This window comes from Mustela nivalis (assembly GCF_964662115.1).
Source record: "Mustela nivalis genome assembly, chromosome: 17".
In the NCBI taxonomy this organism is placed as follows: Eukaryota; Metazoa; Chordata; class Mammalia; order Carnivora; family Mustelidae; genus Mustela; species Mustela nivalis.
The window spans coordinates 3,790,700-3,806,233 of NC_139036.1; the positions used below are offsets into that span (position 1 = coordinate 3,790,700).

The 15,534-nt window shown below is 60.6% G+C and overlaps 3 protein-coding genes across 5 annotated transcripts; all 3 read left to right on the forward strand.

Annotated features, from left to right (window-relative positions):
* The first annotated feature begins 31 nt into the window (after nucleotides 1-31).
* On the forward strand, nucleotides 32-4,543 carry SPEM3 (SPEM family member 3). The gene is made up of 3 exons (XM_082707575.1): nucleotides 32-236; nucleotides 379-436; nucleotides 535-4,543. The coding sequence occupies exons 1-3, from the start codon at nucleotides 99-101 to the stop codon at nucleotides 4,398-4,400; spliced, it is 4,062 nt and encodes a 1,353-aa protein (XP_082563701.1). The 5' UTR covers nucleotides 32-98; the 3' UTR covers nucleotides 4,401-4,543.
* A 1,841-nt stretch (nucleotides 4,544-6,384) lies between these two features.
* TMEM102 (transmembrane protein 102) lies at nucleotides 6,385-8,540 on the forward strand. Of its 2 annotated transcripts, XM_082707996.1 has the most exons (3): nucleotides 6,385-6,645; nucleotides 6,748-7,108; nucleotides 7,211-8,540. In XM_082707996.1, exons 2-3 carry the CDS (start codon nucleotides 6,895-6,897, stop codon nucleotides 8,524-8,526), a joined length of 1,530 nt encoding a protein of 509 aa, XP_082564122.1. In that variant the 5' UTR covers nucleotides 6,385-6,645; nucleotides 6,748-6,894; the 3' UTR covers nucleotides 8,527-8,540. The 2 variants fall into 2 exon arrangements, with proteins under 2 accessions (XP_082564122.1, XP_082564121.1); XM_082707995.1 differs by having other exon boundaries at nucleotides 6,385-7,108.
* A 1,239-nt stretch (nucleotides 8,541-9,779) lies between these two features.
* FGF11 (fibroblast growth factor 11) lies at nucleotides 9,780-15,417 on the forward strand. 2 transcript variants are annotated; one of them, XM_082707998.1, is made up of 5 exons: nucleotides 9,780-10,780; nucleotides 12,466-12,576; nucleotides 12,777-12,880; nucleotides 13,183-13,351; nucleotides 13,637-15,417. In XM_082707998.1, exons 1-5 carry the CDS (start codon nucleotides 10,588-10,590, stop codon nucleotides 13,705-13,707), a joined length of 648 nt encoding a protein of 215 aa, XP_082564124.1. In that variant the 5' UTR covers nucleotides 9,780-10,587; the 3' UTR covers nucleotides 13,708-15,417. The 2 variants fall into 2 exon arrangements, with proteins under 2 accessions (XP_082564124.1, XP_082564123.1); XM_082707997.1 differs by having other exon boundaries at nucleotides 9,782-10,780; nucleotides 13,153-13,351.
* The last annotated feature ends 117 nt before the right edge of the window (nucleotides 15,418-15,534 follow it).

Here is a 15,534-nt window from a genome sequence, read left to right on the forward strand (position 1 = left end):
GACCCAGTCCCTCACCCCCTCCCCCAAGACAGGAGTCTGGCTCCTAGTGAGTATGTGGGGGCCACGGGGGGGCCCAGGTAGTCCTGGGACCCCCGGCCATGGGTGAGCGAGCCCACCACGGAGCTCAAGTGTGCTCTGGCACCAACCCCAGGAAGTGCCAGGACCTCGGAGACTCTATTCTTCTGATTCTGGGCAGTGTCATTTTGCTCAACGTGGGGATCAACGTGGTGACTCTGGTCAGGGCGGGGGCAACAGGGTTGGGGGAGCCCCGTGGTGGGAAGGGGCCGAGGTGGGTGGGCTGCCGGGATGGGGCTGAGCACGGGCTGGGCGGCAGGGCTCACTGCACGTCCGGGCTCCCCCCTCCCCTGCTCCCCTCAGCTCTGGAGGCATCTGAAGAGCTCCCTGCGGATCCTTTTCCATCATTTTTTCCCCAAAGGTGAGTGGACCTCAGCAGGGCCTCAAGGAATGTGGGCCCGTCCCCTCTCTCAGCCCCTCAGGAGCCCTGGCCTTGCCCCCTCCCCACTGTGCCCGCAGACAAGCATCCCAGCTGTGACGGCGGCCATCCCATGTGTACCCGCTGCTCCATGGACCCCAAGAACCTGTGCTCGAGAGTCTCCTCCCGCTTCCACCGTCGCCCCGGCTTCCTGGCCGGGCACCCTAACCATCTCAACTCCTGGATTCCAGACATGAACGACGAGAAAGCTTCTGGGTGCTGCTGGGTGCCGCCTCCATGTGGACACACCGGGGCTCCTGTGGACGCTCCCTGGGGACCGTGGAAGGAGGGGGTGATGGGAGCTGGGGAAGCCTCCCAGGTCACAGCCTTAAAGGCCCAGGCCCCCTTTATCTCCAGGCACCAGACACCTTCCCAGTTCCCCAGGATGAGCACGGTGGACGTGGTTCCCCTCCTCTTGCCCCATGAGAGCAAGACCAACACCCCAGACTATGACCCACCCCGTGTCCCCGCCCAGACCCACACCCACTCCCCACCTCATACCCCTGAGCACACCACAGCCCAGACCCAGACCTCCTTCCCAGCCCATGGACCTGAGCACACCACCCCCAGGGCCCAGGCCTCCTTCCCAGCCCATGGACCTGAGCACACCACCCCCAGGGCCCAGGCCTCCTTCCCAGCCCATGGACCTGAGCACACCACCCCCAGGGCCCAGGCCTCCTTCCCAGCCCACAGACCTGAGCACACCACCCCCAGGGCCCAGACCTCCTTCCCAGCCCACACCCTGGAGCACACCACCCCCAAGGCCCGTGCTTCCTCCTTAGCCCATGCCCCCGAGCACACCACCCCCCAGGCCCAGACCCTCCAAACCCATGGACCTGAGCACACCACCCCCAGGGCCCGTGCCTCCTCCTTAGCCCATGCCCCCGAGCACACCACCCCCCAGGCCCAGACCCTCCAAGCCCATGGACCTGAGCACACCACCCCCAGGGCCCGTGCCTCCTCCTTAGCCCATGCCCCCGAGCACACCACCCCCCAGGCCCAGACCCTCCAAGCCCATGGACCTGAGCACACCACCCCCAGGGCCCGTGCCTCCTCCTTAGCCCATGCCCCTGAGCACACCACCCCTGGGGCCCACTCCTCCTCCCTAGCCCACGCCCCTGACCACACCCCCCAGGCACAGACCTCCTTCCCAACTCACACCCCTGAGCACACCACCCCCCAGGCCGACCCAGCTCACACCCTTGAGTATAATCTGCCGCAGGCCCAGATCCATTCCCCAGCCCAAGCCCCTGAATACCACTCCCTTCAGGCCCATACCTACTCCGTAGCCCTCACCCCAGAGCACATCACCCCCCAAGCCCATGCCGCTGAACACACCCCAGCCCCAGTCCATGGCCCCGAGCACACCGCAGTCCAGGCCCATACCTACTCCCCAGGCTTTACCCCTGAGCACACTCAGCCCACCCCTGCCCAGGCCCAGAACCCTGAGCACCCCTCAGCCCATCCCCTGGGTCACACCCCTGAGCATGTAATAGCCCACAGCCCAGCCTGCACTCCAGCCCATGCTCATCTAACCCACACCCATGCACCTCACCCCCTGGTGCCCTCTCCCGCCTCTGCCTCAGCCCCTCCCCCAACAACCCTTGTCGCAGCCCCTCTCCCAGCCCCTGGCCCAATCTCTGTCCCAGCGCCTGGCCCAACTCTGGTCATGACCCTGACGACCACTCCTGTTCCCACTCCAGTCTCTGTCACCACCCGTACCCCCATCCTAACTCCTATTCCGTCTACCCTGACTGCCTTTGGCCAAGACCTCTCCACTGGCCACGTGGTCTATGATGCCCGCAGGGTGAAGCAGAGCGTACACCATATGTGCCCCCCTCCGCCCTCTGGGTATTCCAGAAAGGACATGGGCACCCTCCGCAGGCCCCAAGAGGGGCAGGGTCTGGACAGCTCTGGTACAGCAGAGCCAACAACGAAGCAACCCAACAGGGACAGTGCCAAGCACTCCACAGGCTCCGTCCTGGGCTACCTGGAGTTGGGAAATGTGGAATGGAAGATCTCGAATGATGCCAAAGACAAGTTCTTGCAGCCCAAGATCTTCCCTTATCTTAGCTTCCATCCCTGCAGTTCAGAGAGGAGACGCACAGACTCTCAGACTCCGGTCTACCCCAAATTCCTCGTCTACTCCAAGGAGTCCACACCTTCTCAGCGTTGCTTTCATTCTCCGACCACTACCCAGAGCTCAGTGAGCACCATCTCTCCCCCGTGCACTCTTTCTCTGCCCCTTATGTCCCCCAGATCCTTTGTCCCTCATCAAGCCTCCAACCACCAGCAGCTCTCCGACTCAGTGCGACCCCCCACCTTTCCCCCGACCTCCAAATCTTCTCAGTCCGTCTCCTCTTCCCAGTTCCCCATCCCTCCGCACTTCTCCAAGACTTTCCAACCCCCAATTCCACCCCAGCCCCCTAAACTTCAGGGGAGTCTGGGCCTCAACCAAGATTCTGGCCTCCAAAGGACTTCAAGCCTTTCAAAGGACTTGAGAGTTCCAAGGAACCCAGGCCTTGCTGAAGATCCAGGCCTAAACAAGCCCCCAGGCCCTACTCTAGACTCATCTCTCTGCAAGAGTCCGAGCCCTTCTCAAGATTCTGGACTTCACAAGAATCTGGTCATTACCCAAGATTCTGGCCCCCAAAAGAGCCTAGGTCCTACTCAAAATGCAGGTATCTTTAGAAGCCCATGTCTCACCCAACCTTGTAACCTCCACAAGGACATACCATTTCCCCAAACTTCCGACACTCAGAGGAGTTCAGGCTTTATGCAAAACTCTGGCGTCTACAGGAATCTAGAACAAAACCAAGAGACTATACACCATAAAAGGCAAGATCTCTCCCAGACAACAGGCCTCCATAATAGTGCGGGACCCTCTCAAGATTCTGGAATTTACAAGAGCACAGGTCATGCTCATGAGCTGGGAGTCTCCAGGAGCCTAGGCCTTCCCCAAGATCCTTGCCCACAGAAGAGCCTATACCAAGAATCTGAAGTCAACAGGTGCTCGGGCTTGATCCAAACCTCTGGTCTCCTTAAGGGCTCAGGCCTTACCCAAGACTCCGGAGACTACAAGAGTCCAGGCCTGACACAAGCCATTGAAGTCGAAAGGAGATGTGGCCGGACACAAGACGTTGGAATTTACAGGAGCCCAGAATATACCCAAGACCCTAACTTCCACCAGTACCCAGGAATTAATCAAGATCCTGGCCCCCATAGGGGCCCAGCCTTTACGCAAGACCATATTCTCCCCAAGACTCAAAGTCTTATTAGGGAATCCAGCCTCCACAAGGATTCACCCCTTATCTCACATCCCAACCACCCCAAGAACCCAGGCCTTGCTCTAAGTACCGACTCAGAACAAGTCTTGGGCCTCCCTCAGACCCCAAAGTCCTCACTGTGCCCGAAGTCATGTGCATCCGAGCAGGCTCCCCAGAAGGAAGACCCACAACAGCGCCTTCCATGGCCGCCTGTCCCACCTAGTCAGAACTCCAGCTCACCCAAGCCCCCGGCGGTGATCTACAATGACCTGCAAACCTTCTCAGAGGTCCCTTTGCTAATTGAGCTGCAGCCATCCTCCCGGCGAGCAGGTGGCCAAGACTGGGCATACCGTCCCGTGGATCCGGTGCCTTCAGCCTCCCAGAGCTATCGCCAGATGTCTATGCCTCCCAAAGTCAACTGGAAGCCCTACTGCCCTGGGTCAGGCACCCGAGTCGGGCATGTGGTCTTCGATGCCCGCCAGAGACAGTTTGGGGTGGGCAGGGACAAGTGTGAAGCTCTGTCTCCCAGACGCAGTCGCCAAGAGGCGTGCAGCAACCCCCCGGAGACGACCAAGGAGTGGGGATATCAGAGTGTGATGAGAACCTTGGAGAAAGAGGGGGCAAAGGTGCATCAGGAATAAAGAGGCGAGAGAACGATTGTGTGGTTGTTTGGGGACATCCCACCCTAGCCCTGTTCCTGATGCTGTGGCCCCCCACAGGGCCCGATGAGGGCTGCTACTCTATCCCTGCCCCTGTTTCTCCTGCATCCCTGTGTGTTGGAACCCCAAGGCCCAGAGCTGCCTCATCCAATACAGTGGCCATGAGCCAAATATGGCTGTTAAAACATAAATTAATTAAAATTAAAAATTTAGGGGCGCCTGGGTGGCTCAGTGGGTTAAGCCGCTGCCTTCGGCTCAGGTCATGATCTCAGGGTCCTGGGATCAAGTCCCGCATCGGACTCTCTGCTCAGCGGGGAGCCTGCTTCCCTCTCTCTCTCTGCCTGCCTCTCCATCTACTTGTGACTTCTCTCTGTCAAATAAACAAAATCTTAAAAATAAATAAATAAATAAATAAATAAATAAATAAATAAAATTAAAAATTTAGGGGCGCCTGGCTGGCTCAGTCGGTAGAACACGTGACTCTCGATCTCAGGGTCGGGAGTTCAAGCCCCATGTTGGGCATGCATGGAGCCTACTTAAAAAAAGGGAAAAAAAATTTTAAATTCCGTTCTGTCTCATTACCTACATTTTAAGTGCCCGGTAGCCATATGTGGCTACTGTATTGGATGGCACAGATTTAGAACCTTTCCACTGTCACAGAAAAACCTATCGGACAGCAATGCTTTACAGTTTACAGAAACTTTCCTTTCCCTTGTCACTCAAACCCAGCATCTTCAAAGCTTGCACAGAACCCAGAGAACTTAGTTGTTTTCAATGTGATGACAGGCCACCCTCCGGGGAGGAGGGAAGGAGTAGGGACACCCTATACCCGATTGCCCCTCAGACTGTGACAAAGACCCTAGCCTTTAGTCTTCCCCCATCTGGTCTCTCAGGTCACAACCAGGTATATGGAAACCCGCCTCCCCCATTCTGAGCTGTGTTTTGGGCTTCAAGGTTGCTGAGGGCGAAGAGATTTCTTTGTCAGGGACTCAGAACCCCTGAGATCGGGGCTCCCCAAATCAAGCTTGATTCTGAGTCCCCTTCTACGCAGCTCTTTGCTGCAGACATGGGCCGACCTCACCTTGGACATAGTCCTTCCAGGGAGGGGTGCAAAGGGAATGTCAGAAATCCTGGTCTGGTGGTGGACTGGTCTGGTCTGCGGGCCTGTCTCTGGTTCCCTGTGGTTCTGTCTTCTCATTCTGGGCCCCAGGCTCATCCTGGGCTAGAGCTGTATCTCTGGTGGCCGTGGTCACTGAAAGTGATTTCCTCTGGAGAGCGGTTCACTGCCCTGCCCCAGCCTGGCTGGGATTTTCCTTTGGACTTGATTTTCAGTGCTGGTAACACTTCTGTGTGGGCGCAGGAGCTGGCCAATGGGAGGTGTGTTCCCTGCCAGCACTCATGGGCCCGAGGTGGGCATCGCCAATACCTATGTCCCTTCCCTGAGCCAGATGTTTTTTCCTGGGTCACCACCTGTGTGTGCTTGACTGACACTGACCCCGAAGGGATGGCTTGGCACCCAGCTGGAGCCCCTCTCCAACACCTCTCTGGCTGCTCCCTACCACGTGCAGCCTTTATAGGCTGCAGTCTCGTCTCTCAAATGAAGGTTATGATTGCGCGGACGACCCCTCCTAGATTTAAGCGATCAGGACTCCTGTACTCCCACAAGAGATGCAGAGGCCCCTATTACCCCCCTGACCCCTGGGGTACGTCCCCCTTTATTATTTGCTCTTTGGAGCCATCCTGTTCCAACCCCACGGAATGTTCACGTGGGCCTGACCTGGGCTTGAAAGTCACAGGAGTTGATCTCCACAGAAACTACAACTTCCATCAGACACTACTTCAGCGGAACAGGAAAGGATGCAGGGGCGTGGCCTCAGCGCCCCGGCAGCTCGGGAGACAAACTACAACCCCCAGCACAGCGCGAGAGCTCAGCAGCTCGCGACTGATCTCCGGCAGGAGGCGGGGCCGGGCCGGAACTGCCCGGACCGCCTCCAGAAGGGGGCGTGGCCCCAGCTTGGGGGCGTGGCCTCGGGCTCCAGGAAGAAGATACCTGTTGAATCCTTGTGTCTGCTGCCTGCCCACCCCTTGCAGCTATCCCGAAGAGGGCAGCCGCAGACCACAAGCGGCTTCCGAAAGAGAGGTAAGGGGAGGCGGACCAGGGGCGGCGGCGGCGACTATCAACATCCCGTCGGAGGGCCCAACAGCTACTTTTTACCTGCTGAGTCAGGTGAGCCTTTCCATGGGGGCGGGGACCAGCATTTGAGAAAAGGGCAACGGCGTTGGAGGTATTTATTTGTTCGGTTTCAAGACTAAATTTAAAGCCCTTCAGCTGCAGACCCTTTGACGAACTGTGTCTGGGGCACTCCGGCGGCCTCGGGAGGAGAGAAGAACGCGGGCGGCTTTTTGGCCGCAGAGGAGCGGCCCGTCTAAGCGTCCTCCCGTCTGTGTTTTCCCTGGCCCCAAACGGCTGAGCCACATGGCTTCAGCGGTCTGGGGGAGTGCGCCCTGGTGGGGCCCGCCGCCCCCAGCCCCAGCCCGGCCGCTCACCGACATAGACTTCTGCTCCGGGGCGCAGCTGCAGGAACTAACGCAGCTGATCCAGGAGCTCGGTGTGCAGGAGAGCTGGAGTGACGCGCCCAAGCCGGGACCCGATCTCCTCCGGGCCAAGGACTTCGTCTTCTCCTTGCTGGGTTAGTCACTCTCCCCGCCTCCGGCCGCTCGCAGCCTTGAGCCCCGCCCCACCCCTCCCGGGGCTTTGGGCCTTGCCCTCCCCAACCCGTCTCTTCCCGTAGGTCTCATTCACCGTCGGGACCCCCGGTTTCCTCCCCAAGCAGAGCTCTTGCTGCTTCGTGGTGGGATTCGCGAGGGCTCCCTGGATCTGGGACCTGCACCCCTAGGTCCTTACATCCGGGGACCTCATTACGACGCCGGCTTTACACTCCTAGTGCCCGTGTTTTCGCTAGACGGCACTGGGCAGGAGTTCCAACTGGATGCGGAGTCCTGTTCCGCGTGGCTGTGCCTCCCAGAGCAGGTCCGCGGAACCTCGATCCGGGAGGCTTGGCGGGATTGCCTAGGACCTCCAGTCCCAGGAGGACGTGACTCCATCCGCCGAACCAAAAGTGAAGGAGGTCCCGAGGGCCCCCAAACCTCCATGGACCAGCACGGTTATGTCACTGAACCTGAGCCAAACATGTCTTTGGAAAAACTCTCTAGTAACGTTTCCCAGCCCGAGCCGCCTGAGCAAAACAGAATCGATCATGGCTTTTCCACCCCACTGAAAAACCTGAATGGTGACGTCAGGAAAGCAGCCATCCTCAGCCCAGTCTCACCGCCGTCGGAGGACTGGGAGACTTGGCCCACACTTTGCCCCATCCAGGTATCTACGTGGTTCTTTGCTTCACTGGCCGCGGTGGCTGAGTCCCTGTTCCCCGTCCCGGGTGCCCCACGCTTGGTTCACGCCGCCCGCCACGCGGGGTTCACCACCGTCCTCCTGGCCACGCCGGGGCCGCCGCGCCGCGTCCTGCTCTTCGACCTGATTCCCGTGGTGTCCGTGGCCGGCTGGCCCGATGGTGCTCGGAGCCACTCGTGGGCCGGCCCGCTGGCCCCCGAGTCGTCATCCTTCTACCTGGTGCCCGGCGGCCACACCGAGGGGCTGGGCGCCTCCAGCTGGCACCTCTGCTTCGCCCGCCAGGAGCTGGCGCTCAAGGCGCGCATACCCGCTCCGCTGCTGCAAGCGCACGCGGCGGCCCAGGCGCTGCTGCGCCCGCTGGTGGCCGGGACCCGGGCCGCGGCGCCCTACCTCCTGCGGACGCTGCTCTACTGGGCGTGCGAGCGGCTACCCGCGCTCTATCTCGCGCGGCCCGAGAACGCGGGCGCCTGCTGCCTCGGGCTGCTGGATGAGCTGGGCCGCGTGCTCGAGGCCGGGACGCTGCCCCACTATTTTCTGAGCGGCCAGAAGCTCCGCGCGGGGGATGGCGCCGCTGTGCTGCTCGGGGCGTTGGCCCGGCTCCGCGGGGACCCAGCCCAGGCCCTGCGCGCCGCGGTGGAGGAAGCGAAGGCTGCACGCAAGGGGGGCGGCTTAGCTGGCGTGGGAGGCGGGGCCCATTAAAGACGCTGTTCCTACCCGCGTGGAAAGGTGCTTCTGTTGGCCATGGGGATGTGGCGGGGGCTGCTAGCCCCTCGCCGAGGAGAGACACTTGCGCGTCCTGACTCCGAAGAGCACCGCAGAGAAGGCCTCGCGGTTTCCTCCCCATCCTGCCCCGTCCCTGGCACCGGTCGTCCCATTTCTAGCCCCTTTACTCCCCAGATCTGTGGCCAGCACCCCTCCCAGCTCAGCGCATCCTCCGGCCACCATCTTCCCAATTTTTATGGTCTTTTGGGAGTCAGTAGGGAAGGAGTGGAGGTGCACATTTGCTGACAAAACGCAGCAGGAAGGTGTGGAGACCAGGGACTGACCAGTTTGGCTCCCATAAAATCGGAGAGATTAAGAAGACCAGGCCAGGTTGTGCCCCGGGCTGGATCTCCCCACCACCCCTCCCCTCTGCAGTTAGACCCCACTTTCCTCATTCAGTTCTACCCTCCCAGGCCGGGCAGTAAGGTCCCTTTTTCCATTCTCCCAGCGTCCGCCATTCCATCCATCTTAAGCTGAACCTCTCCTCCCATCCAGGGTTCCGTTCAGTGCAGTCACCTCCTTGTCTCTCCTCCTCTGAACCCCAAGACGTGCGGCCTTGCCTTGGCTCCGCCTGCCTCTAAGACCGTCCCCACTCCCTGCCTCCAAGGAACCCCGGGGTTCCGCCCGCCCGGCTGCACCCCCCTCTTTCCCGGCGTCTCCGCCCCCTGCCCCGCCCCCGGGCCGGCTCTCCGAGGAGGGGGAGCTGCTGTCGCCGCCGCCGCCGCCGCCTCAGCTCCCCACTGCCGCTGCCGCCGCCGCCGCCGCTCTGCTTGGTCCAGCCGCCCGGCCCGGTGCTCTGACTTCGCCGGACCAGGGCGCTCTGCGGAGACACCCTTCCCCCTTCCTGGGGTCCGGGGCGCCTAGCCCGGTGTGGGGGGAAGCTCCGCTGGCGAGGGACAGGGAGGGAGGAGCCTGGAACCGGAGCCAGCGCCACCCGTCGCCGGATCAACAAGACAGGACAGGTTGAGGGGCGTCGGGGAAGGAAGAGGGGTGATGTAGGCTGTCCCGGGGAAGAGGAGAAGCCCTGTCGCAGAAAGCCCTGATGCACTCTGACTTGTAGGGGGCCTGTTCACAGTTGGGAACCGGTGATAACGTGGGTGCACTCCTCTCGGGGGGCTGATTGGATTGGAGGGCGTGGGATCTAAACAGCACCAGCTGTCCCCCAGGAAATTAAGGGGCAGCCCGGGGGGGGGGGGGGGACAAAACCGGATGCTCCTTATCTCGAGGTGACAGAAGCCCTCCAGACAAGCCCTAGGAAGGGCGGATTTGGAGGTGACTTCAAAAGGGGTGGAGGGTGACAAGGTGAGGAAAGGGGCACAGCAGCTGGAACCATGTACCATTAGAAATGGAGGTGACTTGGTGAAAAAAAGGTATGGCCCAGAGATAGGGTCTGGGAACCCCTAATCGCTGAACAGGGACAGCCTGGGTTTTCCCAGACAGTTTTGGGGGACTCCATTGAAAAAAGTGGGGGATCCTTTCCACTTAGAGGGTGGCAAAGACACCAAGGTTGAGTTCCTCCCTGACATTGGCAGTGCCCCAGCAGGGATGGGGTTGAGTTAATATATCAACGCTAATGACCCGCACCCTTTAGGTTACAAGAGTGGATTTGGGAGGAGTGTGGGTCCCCAGAATAGGGTGGAAAGGTGCCTGGGACTATTGGAAACACATCTTGCAAATTTTGAGGGTCTTGACTTTGGCCTAAGGGAAGTGAGGACAGGGACAGTGAAGAACAGGGTAGTTTCCAGTAGGGGACAAAAGTCGAGGGTGGGGTCAACAGATACACAGGGCGCTGGGGCCAGTGGAGCTAACACGGGGCCCAAGGGTGGGAGCTGGCGGCTGGGGGTTGGGGGGGCCTGGGGCTTATCCTCAGGTCCCCTGGGTGAGGCGGTGAGTTGGGACCCCAGCGTGGAGAGGATGCCCTGGTGAGCGGGCTTCTCTTGAGGAGCCCAGCGCGCTCCGGGCCCCTGCCAGTTTGGGGGTGTCTCCTCCCGGGGCGCCATGGCGGCTCTGGCCAGTAGCCTGATCCGGCAGAAGCGGGAGGTCCGTGAGCCCGGGGGCAGCCGGCCCGTGTCGGCGCAGCGGCGCGTGTGTCCCCGCGGCACCAAGTCCCTTTGCCAGAAGCAGCTCCTCATCCTGCTGTCCAAGGTGCGACTGTGCGGGGGGCGGCCCGCGCGGCCGGACCGTGGCCCTGGTGAGTGGCTAGAGCGGGGTCTCCCGGCCTGGGGTCTCTCCGCCTGGGAGGTTGAGGCCAGGGACTCCGAAGGATGGGGCCCGACTGAGGGGGGGTTCCCCGAAAGTGGAAGGGGGTGGGCCAGGACCTCAGAGTCTCTGCCAGACGATGCCTCAGTTTCCCTTCTCTTTTGCCCATAACCCGGAGTCTCCTTGCTGTCGAGGGCAAGGGGAAGGCTTGGGGGGCTAGGTCTGGCGCTCCCAAGCCTCGGGGCTCCGGCTCGCCGCCCCCCACCCCCCACCCAACGCAGGAGTCTCCACCCCCACCGTCCACCGCCTACGTGCCGGCTCTCGCGATTCTTTCAATGCCGGGTGGAGGGGCCTGGGGGTTCCGGACGCCTGGGTCACCCCGAGGGTTTCTGCAGTTCTGGCAGCCCCGCCCCCGCCCCGGTTCTCCCGCTCCTCCACGCCTTGGCTCCGTTCCTGCTGGCCGAGCCTGTGTGGCTCGGCGCCAATCTCCCCAGCTCTCCCCCGGGTGTCCTTGCAGCTACCTCGCCGGCCCGCCCCTCTGTGCGCCCTCCTCGATGACCTGCGCCTCGAGAGGGGCGCCGGCCACTCCCCATTACCCCCTACACGGCTCCGAAAGCGGATCCCCCATGCTCGGGGGTACCCTCTGCCGCGAAGAACTCAGACCCTGTACGGGGCGAGAGACCCGCGCGGAGACTGGGGGGTCGTACCACCTCTGAGGGGGTACGGGGAAGTCGGCCGAGAGTAAGCGACCGGGCAGGAGAGTGGCGAGGGTTGGCGCGTGGTCCCCGTCCAGGCACGACTGGCAGGAGTCCCTCTGGGCCCACTCCCGCCTGCTCCCAGCTCCCCCAGAGGCAGCCCCCTCGTGCCCTCCTCCCCCCCGCCGCCGACCCTCCGCCGGCCCTCCGTAGTGGTACGGTCCGCAGCCCACCCTCTGAGTGGGACCCGGCCCCCACGTGACTCCGCCCGGCTGGCCAGCTCCCCGGCCCCCTTCCCCCATTTCCTAGGGTTTGGTACCGAATGTCCCCCACCTCAGGCGGGTTACCTGGCTGCAGGGGAGAGGCTGGGCCTCAGGGAGGGCCGGGCCCCCTCGAGACCGCGGACTGACAGACAGACAGACAGACAGACAGATGGGTCAGTGTCAGACAGGCCGGCACTGGGCCAAGGCAAGGCCCGCGCCAAGCGAGCGGCAGCCGCAGCAGCAGGTGCTGAGTCAGCGTCGGGCCCAGTCCCACCCCCACTCCTGAGGGGACGCCCCGACCCTGTGGTCCCCTGCCACCGCCCCACAGTTACAAACACTGGCCCTTCTGCAGTCCTGCCTGCTTCCCTCCGTCCTCTGCCTTCTGATGGCTCCCCTCTTCCTCTTCCCTCATCTCCCTTCCCCCACTTCTGGTGGAGCTGTAGAGTAGGAATTAAGCTATTTAAATAAATTTCAATAAATTAAGCCAGAAAGCTGGAGGTTAGAGGAAGCAGAAGGGACCCACACCGGGGCTTCCTCTGGAGTCAGAGAGAGATGGGAGAGAGCCTGCTTGGAGGATCAGAGAGCTGGGGCCCTGGGACCCTTGACCTCCCGGTGCATTCTCCCCTCTTTCTTTCCTCCCATCCCGCCAAGTGGAGGACTGATTCTGGGAACAGAGATGTCATTTTCGAAGATGAATGTCTCTCTCTCTCTCTCTCCAGAGCCTCAGCTCAAAGGCATCGTCACCAAACTGTTCTGCCGCCAAGGTTTCTACCTCCAGGCGAATCCTGATGGGAGCATTCAGGGGACCCCAGAGGACACCAGCTCCTTCAGTGAGAGGAGAGGCCAGCGGCTGGGTGGGAAGGGAGAATGTGGGGACAGGAGGGGACCATCCTATTCCCACTTCCGGTGTCATTGTTTTCTGTCTGGCTCTTTGGCCCCCAAGGGAAGCAGTGGAACTGGGCTGGGTGTGGGGGAGGTGGGCTGCAGGCCTGAGGCCCCCAGCACTGATGCCCCCTCTCCCCACTCCCAGCCCACTTCAACCTGATCCCTGTGGGGCTCCGTGTGGTCACCATCCAGAGTGCCAAGCTGGGTCACTACATGGCCATGAACGCAGAGGGGCTGCTGTACAGCTCGGTGAGACGGCGAGGATGAGTGGCCTGGGGTTCGCCCCCCCCCCAGTCTAGTTTCCTTTTATTCCAGCCCCCTGCCCCCCAAATCTAGGGGGCGACCAGACTCCCCCTCACCCTCCCTTTCCCCTGGTGTCTGCATGGAGTGAGAAGTGGGACCTCCCAGCCCCAAATGTGTGGATTCTATCCTGGCTCTTGGTCTTCCCAGGGCCCCCTTCTGTCCAGTGATACGTCTTTTTATATCTCTTTGTGGGCCTTTCTGGGTCTCTGTCTCCTCAGCCACATTTCACAGCTGAGTGTCGCTTTAAGGAATGCGTCTTCGAGAACTACTACGTTCTGTATGCCTCCGCGCTCTACCGCCAGCGCCGCTCTGGCCGGGCCTGGTACCTGGGCCTGGACAAGGAGGGCCGAGTCATGAAGGGAAATCGAGTCAAGAAAACCAAGGCAGCTGCCCACTTTGTGCCCAAGCTCCTGGAGGGTGAGTAGGGACTGCAGAAAAGCTGGGCCACATGGGAGGGTACTGGCCTTGATGTGGACATTGAGTGACACACCAATCAGGGCCTGCGAGTATCCAGGAGGACACCTATTATACCAAGTCAAGCCAGGAAGGCTTTGGCCTTTGGGAGTCTGGGGAGCCCTCCTCCTGTGGGCTGGGGTTCCCAGAGGATGAGTGTTGGGGAAGGGCACCCTTTCAGAGCTCTGATTCCTTCTAGCTGTCTCCGGGCCTAATTCTCCTTCCTGCTCCTCTCTCTCCCCTTCACAGTGGCCATGTACCGGGAGCCTTCTCTCCACAGTGTCCCTGAGACCTCCCCTTCCAGTCCCCCTGCCCCCTGAAATGTAGTCCGTGGACTGGAGACTCCCTGCCCTTGCACGGAGCCGGCCACTCTCACAGCCTGTCCCCTAGCCCTGCTCCCGGCCCTGCCCCAAACCCTGCCGCCATACTCATGCCCTGAGCAGCCAAGTCCCAGCGGGTACTCTATCCTAAGGGAGCTGAGGGGCTGGCTGTGACTCCCCGCCATCCCTGACCCCAGGCTTCCAGCCTCCTGGGAGGAGTTCAGAGAGGGGGATTCTGAAAATGGTCCTGGGTGATCACTTCTTTCCTTCCACACAGCCCCTCAAAGCCTTTTCCCAAGAAGGCCCAAGGGGGGATCCAAAGCCGAGAGAACAGCACCCCAGGCTCAGTCAATTCCTAGAGCCCTATGCCCTCTTCATTGCCACTGAGCCATAGATTTATCGGTCCACGGGAGCTCAGGATCAGTTTCCTTTTTGCCCGACTCCACCTCCTGCCTTGTTCTGGTCGGGTACTGGAACACCAGGCCAGGGCCCTTTTTGCACTAAGGCTCTGTGCTGGAACGCTGGCATGCTGCCAGGCTCTGCTCTGGATCCAGCAGGCTTCTGTCCTTGACCCAGATGGACCCCTGGTTTCCAGGTAGAGGGAGGCTAGATTTGAGCCCTGTCCAGCTGCTGGCCTTGGCCTGAACTAGGACCAGTCTCAGATCACCACAGTTTTAACTTTCTTATCCCAAAGACACCCAATTCTAAAGCATGGGTTTCTAGACGCACATGGAGCCATATGTCCTTCTAAATCTCAGCTCTAGGACATAGACCACGACTCTCAGCCCTTCCCTCCAGCATGGAACCGGGGCCTATACAGCCATAGTAGTGCTCATAGAGACCCACCCTCCTACCTTCTCTAGTAACGCCTATCACAGGTGAGCTCCAGAAAGAACCCTCACCAAGAACTTTGTTGATGACTCAAGAAACACTTCTGGTTTTTCCTAGACTTTCTAAAAATCCGATTCTTCCTATAGAACGCTAACCTTGTTTTTACATGCCGTTTCCAGCTCGGGCAGCTCAGCTGGGGTCTGCCAGGGAAACGGAGTCTGAGGAAGGGCAGAGGAGTGTGGGAAGGAATCTTCGCCCATAGCAGGGAAGCTGGGATGGCCAAGGGGCCAAAACCATGGCATTATTTTGGCAGTGCCTGGGTTGGGGGCACGTGAACACTTAGCTACCTCAGCAGGAATTCCTTCCAGATCCCCTTTAAAGCTGAGGTCTCTAAGGTAATGGATCTAGAATGAAAAGAACAAACAGGACACAGCGTTGCTCCCCAGTGCAGGACCTCAATTCAGCAATAAGTTCTGCCCCTCTCCCCTACAAGTCAGGCCAAGGACGGTGAGGGCCCCTTGGGCTCTGAGACCTCACATAACCCCAGAGCTTCTAACTTAATAGAACTTGCTTTACCTTACAGCTTATAACTTCAGCTAAGTTTTAGGTACCCATAAAGGGCCTGATAAGATTTTTCTGAAAAGCGTGGAGCGCTAGGGGCAGGCCTGAAAAATATCGGGAGCCCACCAGTGAACTAGGAGGGGGACTCTGAGTAGCCTCAGACCCTAAAGGGAGGGGCTCTATTTCTCGCTTGTTGCAAGAGGGGTACATACTCCCCTGGCCCGCAAGACCCCCGCTCAGGATCAACCCATCTCCTGGCTGCTCCCAGGGGACGGGGTCTCCACTCCATGCTTTCTCAATTAAAGAAGATTTATACAACTGAAGCGTCGTCTGTCGTCTGTGGGTGGCGGGCATTGGCAGTTGCTTGGGGCGGGACCAGGTCCCAGGGGCGGGGCGGGTGGGCTGGCGGCTGCCCCCCAACGACAGGTGCACATT

What these genes read in the sequence shown, in the direction of transcription:
- SPEM3 (XM_082707575.1), top strand. Translation starts at nt 99, where the DNA reads ATGGGTGAGCGAGCCCACCACGGAGCTCAAGTGTGCTCTGGCACCAAC. An exon ending in GGATCAACGTGGTGACTCTG is followed by an intron (nt 237 to 378) that starts GTCAGGGCGGGG and finishes TGCTCCCCTCAG; the next exon opens with CTCTGGAGGCATCTGAAGAG. An exon ending in CCATCATTTTTTCCCCAAAG is followed by an intron (nt 437 to 534) that starts GTGAGTGGACCT and finishes CTGTGCCCGCAG; the next exon opens with ACAAGCATCCCAGCTGTGAC.
- TMEM102 (XM_082707995.1), top strand. Translation starts at nt 6,895, where the DNA reads ATGGCTTCAGCGGTCTGGGGGAGTGCGCCCTGGTGGGGCCCGCCGCCC. An exon ending in CTTCGTCTTCTCCTTGCTGG is followed by an intron (nt 7,109 to 7,210) that starts GTTAGTCACTCT and finishes CTCTTCCCGTAG; the next exon opens with GTCTCATTCACCGTCGGGAC.
- FGF11 (XM_082707997.1), top strand. Translation starts at nt 10,588, where the DNA reads ATGGCGGCTCTGGCCAGTAGCCTGATCCGGCAGAAGCGGGAGGTCCGT. An exon ending in AGGGGCTGCTGTACAGCTCG is followed by an intron (nt 12,881 to 13,152) that starts GTGAGACGGCGA and finishes CTGTCTCCTCAG; the next exon opens with CCACATTTCACAGCTGAGTG. An exon ending in TGTGCCCAAGCTCCTGGAGG is followed by an intron (nt 13,352 to 13,636) that starts GTGAGTAGGGAC and finishes TCCCCTTCACAG; the next exon opens with TGGCCATGTACCGGGAGCCT.